General features: G+C 41.4%; 1 protein-coding gene across 2 annotated transcripts; it reads right to left on the bottom strand.

Moving 5' to 3' along the window:
- Positions 1 to 1,925: 1,925 nt before the first annotated feature.
- On the bottom strand, positions 1,926 to 14,406 carry C1QTNF3 (C1q and TNF related 3). Of its 2 annotated transcripts, none has more exons than XM_078599968.1 (6): positions 14,192 to 14,406; positions 13,258 to 13,366; positions 12,688 to 12,842; positions 12,147 to 12,276; positions 10,117 to 10,216; positions 1,926 to 2,748 (listed from the first exon to the last, which is right to left on the bottom strand). In XM_078599968.1, exons 1-6 carry the CDS (start codon positions 14,264 to 14,266, stop codon positions 2,589 to 2,591), a joined length of 729 nt encoding a protein of 242 aa, XP_078456094.1. In that variant the 5' UTR covers positions 14,267 to 14,406; the 3' UTR covers positions 1,926 to 2,588. The 2 variants fall into 2 exon arrangements, with proteins under 2 accessions (XP_078456094.1, XP_078456093.1); XM_078599967.1 differs by having other exon boundaries at positions 13,967 to 14,399.
- Between the last annotated feature and the right edge of the window lie 5,131 nt (positions 14,407 to 19,537).

Below are 19,537 nucleotides of genomic sequence, written 5' to 3'. Positions count from 1 at the left end.
ATATTGAAGTGTGGTGTTCATCGTTTCAATTGACAAGTATTTTAGATTATTTGCACAAGTAAGGAATCCCGATTTGGTCACTGGTACCATATCTAGTACCTCTAATATCCAAAATAAGGATGTTTTAATCTAAATTATTTTTAACTTGAATGTTCAGAGAAGGATATCAAACACTTAAAATGCTTAAAATGCATTGTCCTTGAGTTTTACAGGAAATTACAATTCACACATCTCAAAAACAATGTAAGTTATGGGAACAATAAGTAAATAAAAAAAAGTAAAGATGTCGCCTTGCAGTGTCTTGCTCGCACCACTCCTCTCTGATGAGCTTACTCTTACACCATTGGAACCTCATTTGCCAGTAAAAAATATGATAATTGTTTTTTTTTTTAAGGTGTCAGTTTTGTCGCCAGATAGAAGGGTAAAAACCCAATTATCATATTTTTTACTGGCAAATGAGGTTCCAATGGTGTAAATGCTTACCCCGAGCTCTCATACTCTGATGGTACATTGTCTTTGAGTTGTGCGCCTTTTGGCGTCATCGGGTCCAACCCATGTGAGACTAGGCTCTAAGAAAAGCTGTCTCGGGTGTGGACCAATCAACTTCAAGGACAGTGCATACATTATCAGAGTTATGTTTTTTTTTGCATTATGACTGCAGGTATTGTGGTCTATGCACACATGACTCCTTGTAAAACAAGTGTCAGTTTTGTTGCCAGATAGAAGGGTAAAAAAACAATTATCACGAGCCTACTCTTATCATGCTGGCCAGACGTCTTGGAATGGGTGTGAGCACCCACACTTAACCCCACCACACGAGACCCGTCGATTAACAAACACGTGAACAAAAACGAGACTGATGACTAACGAGTTCAATATTGCATTTTAAACTGTAAAATACAAAACATGTCAGTAGTACGTTTAACAACGTAGACCTTCGTGACCAATATCCATCAGAGGTGTTTTGGGTTAGATCGCATAAGTATAAATGTATCATTAAACCCGCCACCACCAAGACAGCCAATTATTCAGGTTTGTGTTGGAAAGTAAACCCACAACATTTACAATTCGAGTACGACGTTTCGCCAGTAATTGCAACTAGCATCATCAGGCATGCGGCCAGGTTTGTGGAGAAATCCTCCTGCTTCAGTCTTAAATCGAGGGATACATGTGATATCGTCACTTGTGAGCCAATCAGGTGCGAAGGCCAGATATACATTACCGGTTGAGTTATTCAAAGGGAAATCAGCAACATTGTGCATGCAAATTATGCATGCACACCAAGCCTGTACATCTCGCCGTTTTTGTGTGCAGGAAATCGCAATATCTTTTATCGTCTGCTCACAGTTAATCACCATCGACGTGTGGTGACCTTGATAGGCATGCAGTTAAACACTGTATTACTTGATAATTCGCTTCAAAGCAGCACTAAGACTGTAATTATCAGAACGGTTACAATTATTTTCAATTCTCTAAATTTCGATAGATTCTCGAATTAGTCTAGTTTTGCACAGAACTTCAACATTATCAAAATCAATCGAGTGTGCTTGTTGGCACGTGTGTTCTGCTACTACAGTTACATAACTTGACAAAATGCAACTGTTTTACATTTCTGCTGCATGGCTCACCCCTGTGTTATGAACGCTTTCGCCATAGCAAATAATCAGATTAACTTGTTTAATCGCTTTTTTTTCTCATTGAACTCTAAAAAATGCTGTATATGTTATATTACAACTTATAATACAAAAAATGCAAGTACAGTATAGGCAGACCTCGCTTTGCGCTCACAATGTGTTCCTGAAGTGAGCGTGAATCGAATCGGTGCTAAAAGGGATCGTTATACTATTGTATCTATGGGGATGCGTTCCCAACAGCGTTATTTCTTTCATATTTCTTTCGTATGAGCAATATACGAGGCGGCCAGCTTGTATCCAAAACATTTTATTGCGGAAGAAGTAAACATGTGGTAGTGTACATTGTTACGAAAATGCTCAGATTGCTACGGTAGCTATAGCAACATCAATTTATCCATGAATTCATGAAATGTAAATAACACCGCATACAGAAATACAATCCTGTCCATCAGAACTATGCAGAAAATTAAAAACATTTTAGCCCCACACTTAATTAGAATCGAACAATGACTTAGCTTTACTAATATCTATTAACTGGAAAAGATAAGAGAATGTTCCAGAGATTTCAGCATATTTGGCTAAAATTATAAACACACCTTATTGACTGTGGGCCTAAGTATGCTGGCCTTAATACAATGCTAAGTCTATACATTAATTTAAATGTTTGTTTAAAAGTAATGTTCCAAACTAGGAGAAACATTCATATTAAATGACATCCAAATGCAATTTAAGCATCAGGTATGCAAGTCAACTGACCATAATGTTACACTTGCATTATTGCTTTTGTAGACTAAAATGTATCCGGCCATTTATTTGGCTTTCGAGTAAATACACGTTTAATTGAATTTGTTCTAAGCGGCTACAGAAGAGCATACACTTCACCTCGTCTCAAAAGAATATACAAAAGGAAAAGGACGCAGACGAAATAAAAAAACGATGCTGTTGCGGAGATGCTCAGGCGGTCTCAAAGAGGAGGAATCCGCAGAAGGTGGAGAAGCGCTGGTGGTCTCCGTGAATTCCCCCGTTGCCAAGTCGCAGCCACACCTCGTCGCCTTCCTTGAGCCGCAGCACAGCGCTATTCCCAGCTGTGTCGTGCTTCCCCTTCACTTCGTAGCTGCACACCAGGGAAGTGGGGGTGGACACGGCGGCGTTGGAGCCATGTTGAGGCGATGAAGTGCACGTCGGCTGGCTGATGAAGTGCCTGATTCAAGTGTGCGGTGGTCATGCCGCGAATGGAGACGCTGCACGGGAAAGGCAAGGCCAGGTCGTGCACTTGACGGCCTCAACTTAATAAGAGCTATTTTGGCTTGCACAGGTGCGTGGAGAAGTGATTGATCCTTCCGCCTGAAATTAGGCATAATTGGGCCCCCCCTGCAGTGACAGTGTTAAGGGATTAGACGTCTACTGGAGAGGTAATAATAATAATAATTCAGAAATCTTTAAAACCTCTCAACTGAGTTGCACGGGAAGAAGCACTGCCACTGCAGAATCGCTTGGTATATTTAGCAAGTGGCGTTTGATTTGCATACAAATAGTGTCTTGAACTTGGGGCCGCTTTTAGAAATCACACTCCTGGCGCAGTATTGCATGTCTGTAATTGAGTGCAGTGGAGGCTCGAGTCCGTGGATGGTATGTGTTTGTGAAGCTGCGAAATGCACTGCGATGTGAAGTGGCCAGGAGACGAGCAGGGCAAGTGGAATTTTCTCTGGGCAGTCCTGTTTTCTCCCACATGCAAAACACTCCTTAACAAGGGACTGGTAAAACATCCCACGTGCAGTAACTTCCTTTGAAAATTGTCTTAAAACTCAATCTATATTTTCTGAATAAATATAAACCATCTTTATGATGTACTTGTCTTTGAGTCGTTGTTATGGAATGTTGATGAGCAAAATGTCAATGTGTTATTTATTTACAGGTATTGCTGACAGTTTAGTATGCTCATGCCTTCGGGCTATTTCACGTGAGCGTTTTATAACTTCACAGACAATCCATATTGCATGGCTGGCGTGAAGATCATTTGACTCTTGAGAGGTTGAAAGGGGACATTGGTGCGCCTTGTGTACTTGACTGATGTTCTCCAGAATAGCTGACAACCTTGAAAACAATATGTTGTCTCGTGAAATATTTTTTTGAGTTTCACTTCATTTAACGCTATGTATGAAGACATCATACAGCCTTTTCTAATTCCACTGCTGGATTAGCCCCCCCCCTCCCCCCGGCTGTATTGGTTATGGAGATTATTTGACCATACTATACCACGCTGGTTAGTGTCTACTTAATTCATCTCCATATTAATGTCACACAAGACCAATTCAAACATGCAGATGGTGTTCCAACTGCATGTTTGTTGACAGGAACATCCCATGATATTCCTCACGTCAGTCGGGTGTTATGTGTTTGTGTGTTAGTCAAATGTTCTCGCAATTTACTCAGTCAACAGAGGAGGTTAATAAAGATTGCTCTTAGAATTGGGTGTGTACTGTATTGATCTATTTAGAATTCCTGCACCTGAAGGTGATAAGCAAACAATCATGAAAGTATATAGTGAATGGGCAAGATTAACAAAGAAGCACAGATATTCGTTGTGTAAAACTGAATCGTTCCAGTGTAACCCGTCTCGTGATTCAAAGGCTGCTTTATAATACTATAAAATCCCCATGCGAGTAAAATGTCAAATAAAATGTTTGTTTCTGCATAAATGGAGTGGCTTTTTCACACACACACAAAGCAGCAAACAGCCGCCAGAGATCATGTGCCACTTTGTCTCCCGTTAAACCGGACAGTGATGTTCTAAATCTGGTGCTGGCCAGATGTTGCAAGGTTGTGCCCTGAGAGCGTTCGTTGTCAACGAGTGAGTCGCATATTGCCTGAAGGGAGCCGATTGCTCAGTGTTGCACACATTTTAGGTGTATTTATAATTGTCCGATGCAAAAATAAAGCCAAATTAAGTGCAAAACCAAACTTAACAAGTGATTTTGTCGTGCAGTCATTACAGACCGGGCTGAGACCATCAACTTTGAAAGTCCGGTTTAATCACGAGCAGCTGAAACCCAGATTCGAGGCCGGGATATCAGCAGTGCCACTTTGACCTTTGACCCACCTGGACCCCCTCAACCCCTTTAATTTATCCAACACGGGGATCATACGTGTGTTTTTTTCATGTACATTTTCTATATTTTCTATAATCTATAAAAAAAAAAATCGGTAAACCTTATACTCTATATTCAGAATTGTTGAATGTCCCTCGCAGTTGTATGGCCTGGTAAGCCATTCTGATTCCCCACTCTTAATTCTAGGGGTGTCATGGTGGTGATATGTTAACTACCTCGCCCGTTATACAGGAGGTCGTGGGTTTGATCCCGACCCTGACGCCTCTTGTATATTTGTAGTTTGCACGTTGTATATGTATTTTGAACTTCTTTCACACCGTACGTGTTAATCGGAGGTGTGGGGGAAAGGCAATAGACGAAACACAAAAAACAATTCGAAATAAATGCGTTTTCAATTTAGACTTAAAACTGTATAGTTCCAGTGGCTTCCTAATATCGGAAGGGAAGAGCGTTCCAGATGGCCACAGAAGCGTATCTGAAAGTGCGCGATGCAGTGACCATCTTTGTTAGATGGTTAGCCAAAATCTGCTGCGAGGATGACCAGAGTTTGCATGATGGTTTACGCCCCTTGCCGAGGTCAACAAGGTATTATGGCTAATTTGTGGAAAGCACTTTGTGTGTAATGAGCACAACCATATAATGTATTCGTTCAGCAACTGGAAGCCAATGCAGCTCGGCGAGCACCGGACAAACATGATTGGATCTTGCAGGACCCATCACGACGCGTGCTAGAGAATTTTATACCCGCTGGAGCTTGTTCTCTCCCCGTGGTCGGGTGGATTTTCCTGCGGGTGCTCCGGTTTTTCCCTCCACATTTAGAAACATGCGTTTAGAGTATTTGGCTGCTATAAATTTCCACATCATAAGCCATTTCATTGGGCTATCATTTGTGGCCATGTCGCTTCTGAAAAATAGTTATATAGCTCAGTGGGCCTTACTATAGCCACCTGGAAATTCATATTGGAAATTACCAAAATGCAGGATCATTTATAAAGTGGATGTTAAAGTCCCTATACTGTCATTAAACCAGAAACAACGTGCAAAAATAAATGGTTTCAAATGAACGATTCTGTGTAACACGTAATTCACATCCAATTTGGAAATGGAAATGTAGATTTTCGATGGGCTCTTGTGAATTACTTTTAAATCAGTTTAAATGGTAAATCATTATAAAGCATCTTGTAAGTGTTCACTAAACATCAAAGAGAATGTGTGTGTAGCCCAGGGAGCTAATGCTATTTGAAAGCACTTAGCGTGCACAGCTGAGATCCTATGTTCAAATCTGAGCAACCACCCTTGATTAAACTGGGTTCGTAAGGGCATTGAGTTGCTGGTATCAGTTTGGCCACCAATAATTACACTAAAAAGCACGTAATTGTAAAGTTGGTTAATCACGTAATTTATCATCCTTTGCAAGAACACATAAAAAGACCACATTTTTTTGGCAGAACGAATAAAAAAGATGTGCCCCTTCTGTGTACAAATAGGTATTTTAAGATAGCGAAAAGTACAGTAGTTCAGTGACACAATCTGCAGGGCCCTTTCTGTGGCATGGAATGCTGCACTGGTCAGAGCTCTGAATGGAAAATGTATTTGCCTCGTGACATGACGTCGATAGAAAATTTGGAATGTAAGGGGGGAAAAATACAAAGAGAATGTGAGCCACACTTGGGCTTTGTTGCTGATGGGAGTCTCCTTCAGTTGTGTCCCGGTGAACTTGTGAAAACACGGAATGTTTGGGGACCATTAACGAAAGATGTAAGTTTTGCACTTCACTTTGTGGGATATATAACACTGGTCAACAAAAAAAATTAGTTTTTTAGCCTGAACTTTTGCAGCTGTTTTAGACTATTTCAGGGTGCTGATTCCAAATCTGATCTCAGATTTGCTCTATCACATCTCATTTTTATGCTATCGGCATACCCCATTTTCATTGATTTTACCCGAAATTAACTCTGTCACTTATGATTGCAAGTTGTTGCGAGTCAGTGACTGCTTTAGTGTCAAAATATGGTGCTGTATTTTTAGGATAGTGTGTTTATAATATAATTTATGTAGATATCCACATTTATTTAATATTTTTGTTCTGCAGTTTTTATTGAAAATGCAATATTTGATATCTCAAAAAGCTAATGTGATAGACAAAAACTGATGCCAGATTTGGAATCAGCACCCCAAAATTACCTTAAACCCGTTAGAATACCTTATGCCAGAAAAAGTGTGTTGACCAGTGTAATAGATGAGCAGGCCACACAAGGATAAGCTTGACCTGCCACCACACCTCACCTCCCGATCTAAATTTATCAGAGATGTATGTGATAAATATATAAATGAGAAAATCAGAAAGCGTGTATCATTGCAAAATGTCTCCATACGGGAATGCACCGTAATGAGATGATGTTTATCTTAATTGCCTGTCTATTTGGGATCTGGCAAGAAGTGTCTGTCTCTGGCAGCTAGCTAACAACACACAGATGAGCTGAGTCAATGGGGTACCGAGAATCAAGATATGATGCAGATGGGTGACAGAAGAGAGGAAAAGTTAATGTAGTGCTCAAAATTTCCAACGGGTAATACAATCGGGCCGACCGGAAAACACAGCCTAATAAAAGCATATACATGTGTAACCCAAGAGTGTTAGAGAAAAATGTGGCAGACGCAGATAGGTCATCATAATGATGCAACATCAAGCAGAATGTGTGCTATTTGTGGAACTATACACGTCCTGATGGGGTGGAGTGGCGTTGCAGTGGTTCAGCGTATGCTATAAACCTGGTGACCTCACTTCCATTCTACTCCGAAGCGTGAACTTGCTTAAAGGGGAGGCATACAAAACTCAGCAGGGACACAACACGGCGTTAAGCAAATGTCAAATGCCCAACAATGAGAAATGACGCAATCTGCTTTTGTCTATCGTGAGTTCTGCTCTGCAATTCCCACCACGTGTTTGTAGACGAAGAGCTGCGACGCCCATCGCCTAATCGTACTAATTTAGACACTTCGCGTGCAGCCGTCTCGAACTGCAGGAGTGCTACTCCAAAGAACACACGTGACCAAAACCGCGTTTGCCGAGTCGCTGAACTGATGCTCAGCCGGCACATCGTCCGTACGGCTATGGATGTTCACCAAATTGGGGGACTTTGAGGAAAAGTCCATTACTGGTGTTGAATATTGTGAGAACATATGTTTGACTGGATCGGAATTTAGACAGTGAGGGGGGGGTGGGTTAGGCCCCCCTACCCCTCTCTCAACCCCCCCCTCCCCCACCCCAAGTTTCGAGCCGCTCGCTTCACCTTCTTGCCTACGAATGCTATGAGGATGATTCAATTAGCACGATCCCTTTTACCAATCCGCACTGAATAGCGTGGTGAAGTATGGTCAAACAACCCTCATGATCAATAAGGTGTGGATGCCTCCATCCCGTAGTGAAAGGGATGTGAAGTATTATTATTGTTGATTACACCTGCAGATAGTTCTAAATATGGAGAACAGATAATGCAAATTATAGTCACATTAATGTAGAAGCGTTATCCGGCTCAATGACAAACAATGTTCGTGAACGATTAACAAAGCCAATTAATTCAATGATTTTTTTCCCAGTAGTTTTCAACGAAAAATATCCTTGGGATGATTTCAATCATTTAAATATCTGCACGCCTATGTTGATCATTTGGATGACTACTCAAACAATCCATCATGGCCCATCAAGCCAGAGTCCATAACTTACATAAGTCCCACCAACAAGAGAGGATGGAATGCACGACTGCATCGCTCATTGCCCTACACTCTCATCGAATTATTGAGCAGCACACTTCAATCGGTCACATTCCCATAGGCTGGGAACATTTCAACCCCATTTATTGAACGCGACTTGCCAATATGTTCCAGTTAATCCAGACTCAGGACAACTTTACCTTCAATTAAAGTTGTGATAAATGTTATTGAAATGGCTTAACGATTACACAATTCGCACAAAATATTAAACAATGTTCCTTTGTCTATTTTTTATCATTCACTAATTTCAGAAATGTTTTTGTATCACGTGGTGAGATCCATTTAATCGTCAATATACGCAATATTATTTTGCATGTTTAAATTATTGCCCAATTTCTACAATTATGTTATTATAGTGTGCATTCCCCACTTTAATGTTTGTATAACTGGACAGTGTCCTTATTCTGTATGAAATGCAACATATTTACGTTCTTTCGCAGATAGTCGATCAGCAGGACGTGTGTGGTGGGGTAAAGTGTAGGTACCTTCACCTCTTCCGAGACATTTGATCAGCATGGAATTATAGTACCCCTCTTTACAGCACCCTCTAGAGGGGCTGTCTGGAGCTCATGTTTAGTGGAGGCTCTTTTTCCAGCCGTGACATGCGCAAGCATTTTGTTTTCTGAACACTTTCTTGAACACCAGGCTTATGTCGAGAAATTAATTTAACAAGCAGTGTGAGTGCTGTCTCTAGGAACACACAGCTATCTATTCGGAATGATATGCAGTCCCGAGTGAAATACAACATGCAAACTTGATTTAATGAGCTGAATCGTAATATATTAAACATTGCTCGCACGTAATTTTCACTTAGTCACGATCAATTATATTTAGTAAAATAAATGTGGTACAGATAATGAGTTGGCAATTACGACAAGTGCTGTTAGATAACTGTTACATTTTAATTAATTACTGCTTCATTACACTTGATTTCTGTATATGAAACATATCAGATTGAAATTCTGAAGGAATTTACATTTGTCCAATACCATTTTGGGTATATTTTCACAGGACAATTTGGGATATTTCTAATGTGAATATATATATATACAATAAATCAAATATCGATGAAACCAGTATCTAAATGCAGCTACATCTCAAGGCAATGTAAAAACACGCACAGAGAACCACCCAAAAACAATAATCACATGTTGTACATGAATACAACTTCATAGATAGGGGACAGTTAGTAACAGTTATCGGCAGAAACAAAAGTTAGGTACATATTGTAATCAATAAATCAGTGTTTTGTTGATGCATGGCTCCTGCCCAGCGGTTTACAGGGGTTCATTTGCTGTCGTTGCTCATTCTGATCTGTTGCCCCCCGTGGCCTTGAACTGCCTTCCCCACTGATCTGTCCTGTCGACTCCCTGCCCTTATTCAAGTTCAACAAAGCTTCCTATTTTTATTTTCCTATGACAGTCTGTTTTTTTTTCTCTCCCTCTCTCTCTGTAATATACGCACTTGATCTGGACATCATCGCGAGATCGGGTCGCGTTTAGGCGCCGCCATATAAACAGACACCATGTTTCGACGTTAATGATCTCGCAGATAGTATATTATACCACACAGAACTCATGGCGGTGACTCATCCCTACCTGAACAAAGTGATGACCGTGTTGCCGTTGTGCATGAGGTAGACCACCGTTTCCTCCACGTCTTCGTGCTTGAGCATGTTGAACGTGAAGTAATACACTCCTGCGTAAAGAGGCAGCGTTGTCGCACACGTGTCGTCGACGGTGAATTCGAATTGCTTTCACACACAGTGCTCTCAGGGTGGGGAATTATTCTCAATTTCCCTTTGAACGTGTTGCCGAAATTCCACGAGTCGCCTATAGATGTAATGGTTGTGAGCACTTTAAACAAAGCGATGTTACATTACTTAACCATTTCGAATAAATATAAAACACAATTCGGATTTAAAGAGGCTACGAAATGCAATGGCATCTCAAAACGCTGTAGACTATTGTGGAACATCCATCGCAGGAAAAGAGGAGGTGGATATGCATTCATCATGATTGAAAATTATTACTGCATTATCAAAGAGGCAGTCATATGCAAATGTTCAAAATAATAAATTGTCAATCCACTGCTAGATGAAGGCCTCCCCACACCGTGTCGGTCATCCGGCATGTTTCACCATACTTCACCACATTGGTCACAGTACAAGTTGGTGAAAGTGGGAAAGAACACTGTTTCAGATGACTCACCACTTGTGTTCGCTGTGACTGGGAATCTTAGGTCACCGGAGCCAGAGTGCGGTGTACTAACTGCTGTGCCCACTGCTCCACCCACAAACAGTACCGTGTATGGTTATTGAGTGATTGGCCCAAGAATTACTTATTGGTACAACATAGGGTGACGAATGCTAATAGTTACTTTTTTGAACAATTATATCTCTAGATTACAAATGTGTATGCTAGAAAGCTTACGGTGGTCGCTTTACCATAGTATGTTTGTATCTTCTTGGTTTTTTCGGTAAAGTCACGTAGAAGGGAAGTAATAAAATAATAAAAATAAAACATAATAAAATCATTCTCACGACGTTTCGGCTACAACGCAATCAGCCGTCTTCAGGTGAAGAATGAGACACTGCCAAGCTAGGAGCTTATATATAAGCTTGGTTGGAGGTGGAAGAAGAGCACCTTAACAAAAGAATGTGCATATCAAGAGGAATTTAGCATATTCATGGGAAATGCGTAGGAGGTGGGCGGGGGGGTTTCAAAGTCATATTATGCCCATGCATTATGCAGGATCAGCAGCACCAAAGGGAGGGGGGCAGGGGGTAGCATCGACAAAGGGAGGGAATGTTAATAGTATGTAGAAGCAATGAAACATGTGAATGGGAGAGCGGTGGCAGGAGACCCGCAGCGGAGCAAATAATGCATTCCCTGTGGAGAACACAAGATACACAGGTACTGCCAGTGAGTGGACTGCGGTCTGAAAGTCACCGTAAACGTGAACAACAATCAGTTAAGATCCGAAATGGTTTATTACGTCCTTCCAATGATTGCTGAGCCAGAATCCATCTTCTCGGTTGAAATTGTCTCTGTGTTTGTATATGTGGATCGCCTCATGAACGAATCTCTCATGGTAGCCAGATGGCTTGCAGAGAACCTCTGTCTTGGAGAAGTCAATGTCATGTGAGCCCACTGAATTGTAACAGTGATCTGCCACGGCTGAGGTGTTTGTCCTACAAAGCTGCCTGCTCATGATGGATAATGCCCATGGTGTGGATAATGGTAGCATTTGTCACCCCAGTTGTACTGCTCACAACCCCCGTGGTGAAAGCACATACACCTGGTTTCCCCCGTTTTATGCGGTAAATGTGTTCCAAAAAAGAGTGCACAAAGCGAAATCGCGCAGCATGGACAACACAGTCGCCCAACCCAAAAAGCACCGCACTAGACAGCTGCCTGCCCGAGTAGCGCACAAAGTACAACACGCAACGTTGTCCCACGTCTGACCGCATGGCCCCCATGAGTGAATCCAAACCGCATGTAGCCAATTTTGTTGTAGAAATATGTTAGCCCAGTATACGCGAAATCGCACAAACCAAGCCCACAAAAAGCGAGGCAAAAGCTGTATTCAATAATGTGAGGCTGTGCCGGTCAGGGGGATGCGTTACCGGTTACAGGTGCATTGAAGCGGCCGGTTATGATGTCAAAGTAGTTTCCGAGGTTGGCTTCCACACTGCTGAAGATGATGCCGCTGTTCTGGTTCGTGAAGTGGGTTGCCATGGAAGCCATGAATGCTATCTTCCGGTTACAAATTGTAATGGGAACACATAAATACGCGTCACAACATGCATAATTACAGACGCACATATACCGTGAATAGATTTTGATTACGCAAAGCTGTCACTTATGAGTTGATAATGTATGCCCATTTAGGAAGCAATTTTTGGTGCACTGAAATGTCAACTATTACACACGATCAACACGTAAGCTATATATATATTACAAATGCCTTGTTCCTTCTACGATTTTGTGCAATGTTTCCTTTCTTTACAATAAACCACTCACTGCAAATAGATCAATCACTGCGCCACGTTTTATTAGATGGATAAAATATTAACGGTTCTATTTTTTGAGCGGCGTTCCTATGAATTATTAATAAAGTGCTCGCGGCAAATTGCCCTCTCAAAAAGTGGCTCAAAGGAGAATTACCTTGAGCTCTGATGGCACGCCAGCCTGCCCCTTTTCTCCCTTGGGACCCGATACGCCCCTCTCACCTCTTGTTCCAAGGTCCCCCTTATCACCCCTGTCACCTTTTGAACCCTCTCTGCCAGGCAGACCATTGTTGCCATTATTTCCGTGATTTCCTTCGGAAAAGAAAACAAACCAGAAATATTTTTTGTTTACAAATTATCGAACCAATCACAACACAGCGGATTGCCCCTGAGGCTTTCAGAGTTGAATAAGACTTTTGATTTTCGGCTCTGTAATCACGTTGTTTTATTGCCCTGCCGCATGCATCCAATTCTGAGACTCAAACGATGCAATGGGAATTGGGGTCGTCGTGTGTCTCATTTGTGAGCAGGGGAAAACGCTTTTTTATTTTCTCGATCCACTTTCCTCAGCAGCCTTTCAAAAACCATTTGCAAAATGTCAATCAATTGGACAAGTGTGACTGCAAAGATGCACCGAACTGCAAGATATTTTACAAAGTGTGAAGGAATTTTTTTTTACGTATATAAAGGAGAAAACACACTGACAATGAAGTTCAATAAACGTTACCTGGAATGCCGGGAGGGCCCATTGATCCTGGGTATCCACGTGGCCCAGGAGCACCCAGGAAGCGCCCACAGTCTGGCCCATGGGGCCGGTCTACAGCATGCTCTGTGTCCTAGGGAAAATGGGCAAAGTCTCCCCGCAGAACCAATCGCACCACATCCCTCCAGGCATTGCGCATGTTGCAAGAGCGCACTTTCGCTTTGCAATTAAAATTTTATGGATTGTCAATTAAAATGTTCAGAAGGATGTGTTTGTATACTTGCAAGAGCAGTCCACACGTGGCTTAGTAGTGGGAAGAGATGTTATTGTTGCCATTACATTTATTTTCAAAAATAAGGAAAATAAGATAATTACCTACCTTTTAAATAGCACATTAGAACAAAGCGCACGTCAATGTAGCCAATTTAATCAAATGGCCCAGTCAAAGGTGCAATGATTTTGCTGCAATAGTCATATTGATTAAGCAAACAGAATCCATTTAATTACAGTGCATTTACATTAAAATAAACGTTTCATTCTGGAAACATGGTCAAAGTATATGAAATAATAACAATTTGTAAACACCTACTTTAATTACTGTTCACATACAACAGCATATTCCCAAAAAAAATATTTCAGCACAAACATGTATTTTAAATGCAGTCTACAACTCCCAAACACAATTCAACTGTTACAATACTATTAAAGCGTGTGTCTAATAGACAGCAAGTACCTGGCCATAACTAGTTGATTTCGTTTTCTCTCTGGCCGGTTCTTTGTGCTTACGCGCATTTCTATCTGGCTGCTTCGCTTTGGGGGTGGCATCTTTAACCGTCTTGTTGTCTACGACGACCTCTCTGTCGTGACCGCCGCCCTGGGAGCGGGGCCCCATTGTCTGGGCTACGGGCACCGAGGCAGTGGCTACTATGGTGGGATGGGAAACGGGCTTGGCGCTCACCTCCACGTATTCGTCTTGAGCGACACACAGGTGAGCCAAGAAGAACAACAGCAGGGAGGCAGCTGTCGGCAACATAATGTGGTCAATTGTTTCTCCTCGCTCGTTGAGATTCCTTTTGACTTTTAAATTTAAATGGGTCCTTTCGTCATTACTCCTTCGATTATACTTTCAATGGGTCTCTGCTCTGTCCTTCCAGTTTGACGCCTCTTTCCAGCCAGGTCCTCCAGATGCATTTATACCACTGGAACGGGCACAGGGGGAGGGGGGGGGCACCTGTTTGGCTCAGACTTAAACGTGGCGTGCAAGACCGAAACTTTCTCACGCGCAAGGCCAAATGCTAATGCGGGTTTTCGGCGTGAGGTATGGCATTTGGCACGACCGATGCGTGCGCCTCTTTGTTTCGAAGGATAGCTTCACACGGTCAGCCATTCGTTCTGGTATAATGTGTACCAGAAAGAGGAAAGCCTGTCACCAGCTGTTATGCTCATTTACCTCCTACCGTGTGAGAACTTTCTCCGACAAGTGAGAATATATACGCACACGTGCATATGCATGAACGTACATTTTTGTTTTATATATAACATTCCAATTTAATCTTTGACGACAGACTTCACATGTTGCCTCGCCGAGAGCCCTGACAGGTGCACTCGGCTGTAGATTGGATGAGACTCAGGTTGACTTCGCACCCCGGTAGTTTTTTTTTTATCCTCGCCACTGACGCACAGGTTACTGGCACGCGGTACTGACACGGTGGCAATCGCACAACTGACAGAAGCAGAAAAACAACTAAATGTGGAGGAACGAAAATAGACGTGAATACAAAAATGGTGAATTAGACGCGGCCAGGTGACTGGTTGCGCATTCACCGTTCAAATCCAATATCACTGCGGTGTGGATGAACCATAAACATTCTACGCGCCGCCTGCGTCACAGTAGACCTTCAAGATCCCGTGACGTCATTCGCAAGAGCAGGCCATTGTGTGCCCCCGTAATGGTTCAGATTGCAATTTACACGCCAATATTGGCAGGAGCTTCCTAAAAAGAAACAATCAGGAGGTTCAGTGAGGATTTTCTGGAGAAACGAGCACAATTAATAATAAAGTAGATGAAGTAAAATAAAATTGCGTGACATTTTATATTCTGCCGCAATGACTATTTTGAGTCGTGTTCCATAAATGTGCGTCAAACTGGAATCCCATTACAGCAAGCCTGCCTCTGCTGATACATATGATGTCATGGCTCATTAAATGTGCAAAAATGTAAAGACTACCTTCACTTTACTTAAATTGGAGTACAGCAATGATCGCCCCCTACTGCGAAAAGTTGGCAGGACCCTCCGGACAAAAAACAGTCGCAAGACTCAGTGAGGGTTTCCCGGGTAAACAAGCAGCAACATTAATACTGCAAAACAAATCTTGAAGGTCAGGTGTTGACTTTACAAGTGATTTCGAGGTATACATGTTACTACTGTATGTTGAACTGGTCTGACACAGGTGGGACTAGGCAATAAAGAAGGTTGCCTCTGGTGTAGGTCAATCAGTTTAAAATAAAATGGATAAATTGTATCAGAGCATGTTTTTTTGCAAGTTCACCACAAACAAGTACGTGCGGTTAATGCAAACTTGATTCCTTCCAAAAGATATCTATTTGGTGTTTGAACATCTTAACACTTGTTTTATTGCCAGAAAGGGTAAAACCAAATTCTTATTTTTCACATGTTGAATTTATTTGCACCGCACGTAGCCAACCATGCTAATTGGAGTTGCAGAGGTGTTGTGGGACCAATGGAAGGCGCGATGAGCAATGAAACTTTTAACAATTTTATGCCATTTTCCGTGAAGTGGCCATCAAAGACAATGGGATTTTTTTTTAAGATTAGTGCAGATATGGCGATGGCCTAAAGAAGCCTTAATCTTAATTTTAGAACTTTCGTGACTGCAGGAATTATTATTTGTTTCTTTCGGTTAAGTCACGTCTAAAGATAAAATAATAAATTAAATAATAGAATACGACGTTTCGATTGCAACACAAGCAATCATCATCAGGTATAATGAAATAGCGACATAATAGCGACATAAAATCTAACCAGAAAACTATAGACAGACATATAAGCTATGTATCTTGGTGATATCTGTCTGCTAATATGTCTGTCTATAGTTTTCTGGTTAGATTTATGTCGCTATTTCATTATACCTGGTGATGATTGCTTGTGTTGCAATCGAAACGTCGTATTCTATTATTTAATTTAATTTATTATTTTATCTTTAGACGTGACTTAACCGAAAGAAACTAAAGAAGCCTTCTTCATCTGCCAGTGGATTGCTCATAGGTGATGATGATGTAATTGCACACAAGTCTCAGGGCTAATTAACCTATTTGAAAATGGGTTTGCTCATTTATATTATACAATAAGATACAAATGAGCAAAGGGATTAATTTTAACTCAATATTTTCCGCAACGATGTCGGGCTGGCTTGGAGTATGGATTATCGGCATAAGCCACTAGCACTAAACTAAAAGGCATGTCAATCCACAATAATCCTATATTATTGTAGCCTTTCTTCCGATGAAGAGGTTTATATAAATATATGTGTATATATACATATATGTGTTAGCGCGCTGCGCTATGAACCCGGCGACAAGAGTTCGATTCCCGCTCACGGCCAACACCAGTGACGGTTATCTGAACCAGTCCCGGGCCTCCCCTAGGTCGACTCAGCCTCAAATGAGTACGTGGTGTGGTGTGTAAACATTGCCAATAGGGAGACAAAGGCGGTCGGGCATGGTGCTGGCCACCCACCCCTCTAGTACCGTTCTGGCCTTCATAGGTGCTCGCTAACAGCACTTGCCCCTACAGTCTGTTAAGGCTATATGGGGGATCTTTATATGTGTATATACGTATATTAACCTCTTCATAGGAATATAGGCTACAAACATATATATACACACATATGTGTATATATAAAGGATTAAATAAGGCGAGACGAATGTTTCGCGCCAAAACAATTCCCGGAACGGCATTCCAGACTGTTCCAGCTGAAATTAAACACTGCTTATGCAGAACACATTGAGCAATAAAGTATACAACTACATTATAAGCCTGAAACATTATTCGATGAATATGACATGCAATGCATAATTATTGTTAGGTGTATATTCGAAGAGAGACTACATTGTGAATGTGTGTATGAACAGGTGTAAAATCAAGAAACATCTCTTCAGCGCGTTTTGGAAATGGAAAAAAAGATCTCTGAAAGATGGAAGGAATCTTGAAAACCATCACCAAATTATTTGGTCAGTTCCTTTTGTCAGGCAATGAGCCAAAACGTCTGGGTGCGTAATTGGATTTGGCCCGTGAACCGACATTCCATTTTGGTGCTTTTGGCCATGACATGAAGTCTGAAACGTTCTCTCCAGAGTGATCCAGAGAATCAATTTTGGAATTTATTTTCCGTGAAAATGTTTACTTAACTGATGCGTGCGTATAAATTCATTGCGTTTAATTTCAAATAGCGCACGTGTAAAACAAGTCATCTCCAATATCATCGGCAGCCATGCTCTTTCCACTACTGAATGTGAAACTTTCCAAAGCTGTTGCCATCTCTCGCTGTCTTGTGACGCCATGGCTGGGAATAAAATTCAGAACACTAATTGATCCTTACGGCGGTATCCCGAGGTACCAAATAATACAACATGCCCGAGGAAATTAAATATTTTATTTCTGGGACACTATTTTTTCTAGGGGTGTACTTAATTCCGCGACTGGGGTACCAATCAATCCGAAATCAGTGCCACACTCCGCGATGTCGAAACGCCAAACATTAGCATAAAAAAATCCGTTACCGAAAAATGCAACTTTGAAACTTGCATCGTGTACAGCTCGTCGAAATGAGTCGATTGCCGCATTCCCTACCATCAATAGACTAAAAATGACTGCATCACGGACATTATGCGAGAGCCGGGGTACTATGGTACCCCGGGGTGCCGCCATACGGTTAAATTTCAAAATGCAGTGTGCTAGACACTGTATCGGCAATGTTATAAGAAGTGGATAATGTGTCATATTAAATATGGATTCAAAAATAATTGGAATACTTGTGCTGTTATTGGTGCTCTTCAACTGGATTACAGCATTATTATTTTAAATCTAAAATATTAATTTGATAGATGTCACATGATAACGGTGCAATCTTTTCAATTTTCAATGGGCTTGTAACGCAATGTATATGTATGGTTACATTTTCACATAGATCACATTTAAACCTGTATTTATGAAGAAATAAAACATTCTAACATTTTCACTGGTGACTATACTCTGCTGTTACCATGACGATGTGTATGAATACGCCGTCCTATATGCAGACCACAAAGCAGAGCTTCCCTTAACGTTGTTAACTGCCAATACCCGTTTTGTAACATTTCTCAGTCTGCCTGCCAACTCAAATGGCTTTTTATTTGATTCACTGTTTTAATTTAAATACAAAGGATTAGACTGTGCAGTGATTGTTTCAGGATTGATGTGCGTGAAATCAATATTTGCAATCCCCACACTCCCAAATAAGCACTCACCCGTGCTTCTAAATGTTTAAAAATAAGCAATGAACATCGTTAACCCTAACTCCGAGGGTGGTATGAAATAAACCCACATTTACCAATCCACTGGCTTCACTGATGTCTCAATGAACTTAGAACAGTGGGATGTGGATGTAATCTTCATGACGTCCGTTAGGGCATTTGTAATAATTGTATCTCAGGCTGCATAGATGCAGCACAGTGACGGATACCTCAGGTAATAATAGATCCTTCTTGGGATGTACAGTTCCAATGATACATGTAATCACTACATTTTCTGGTGCAACCCACCACACCATCCAACAAGCTTAGGCTTTCAAAATCAAGTTAAGCTGCCAATTAAAATGGAAAGTGAATCAGGTCACTCCATCGGTTGTATATTCATTTTTATCACGTGTGTATCGGAAATGTGGACGTATGTATGTTAAAAGTATTTCACACCACACGTAGTCAACTATGCTAATTGAAGGTGCGGTGGAAGGACAACAAACGAAAACCCAAAAAGCGGTTCTAAAGAAATTCGTTTTCAATACAGATGTCAAAGTGCATAGCTCCAGTGGCTTCCTAATATCCGATGGAAGAGCATTTCAGATGGCCGCAGAAGCACATGCAATGCAGGCCGTCTTTGTTCGATGACTAGCCAAAAGCCGCTGCGAGGATGACCAGAGTATGCATGATGGTTTATGGTCCTTGACGAGATCAGCAACGTATTGTGGTTCATTTGTGGCAAGCAATTCGTGTGCAATGAGTGCCACCTTATAATGTATTTGTTCG

This window comes from Lampetra planeri, chromosome 13 (assembly GCF_965212315.1).
Source record: "Lampetra planeri chromosome 13, kcLamPlan1.2.h2, whole genome shotgun sequence".
NCBI lineage: Eukaryota > Metazoa > Chordata > Hyperoartia > Petromyzontiformes > Petromyzontidae > Lampetra > Lampetra planeri.
This window is presented reverse-complemented; position numbering and strand designations above follow the sequence as displayed.

Excerpts from the sequence above, each read along its gene's own strand:
- C1QTNF3 (XM_078599967.1), bottom strand. The coding sequence starts at position 14,266 with ATGTTGCCGACAGCTGCCTCCCTGCTGTTGTTCTTCTTGGCTCACCTG. Across the intron at positions 12,843-13,257 it reads GGGCCCTCCCGGCATTCCAG|GAAATCACGGAAATAATGGC; the intron begins GTAACGTTTATT and ends TCTTTTCCGAAG. Across the intron at positions 10,217-12,146 it reads CTTCAATGCACCTGTAACCG|GAGTGTATTACTTCACGTTC; the intron begins GTAACGCATCCC and ends CTCTTTACGCAG.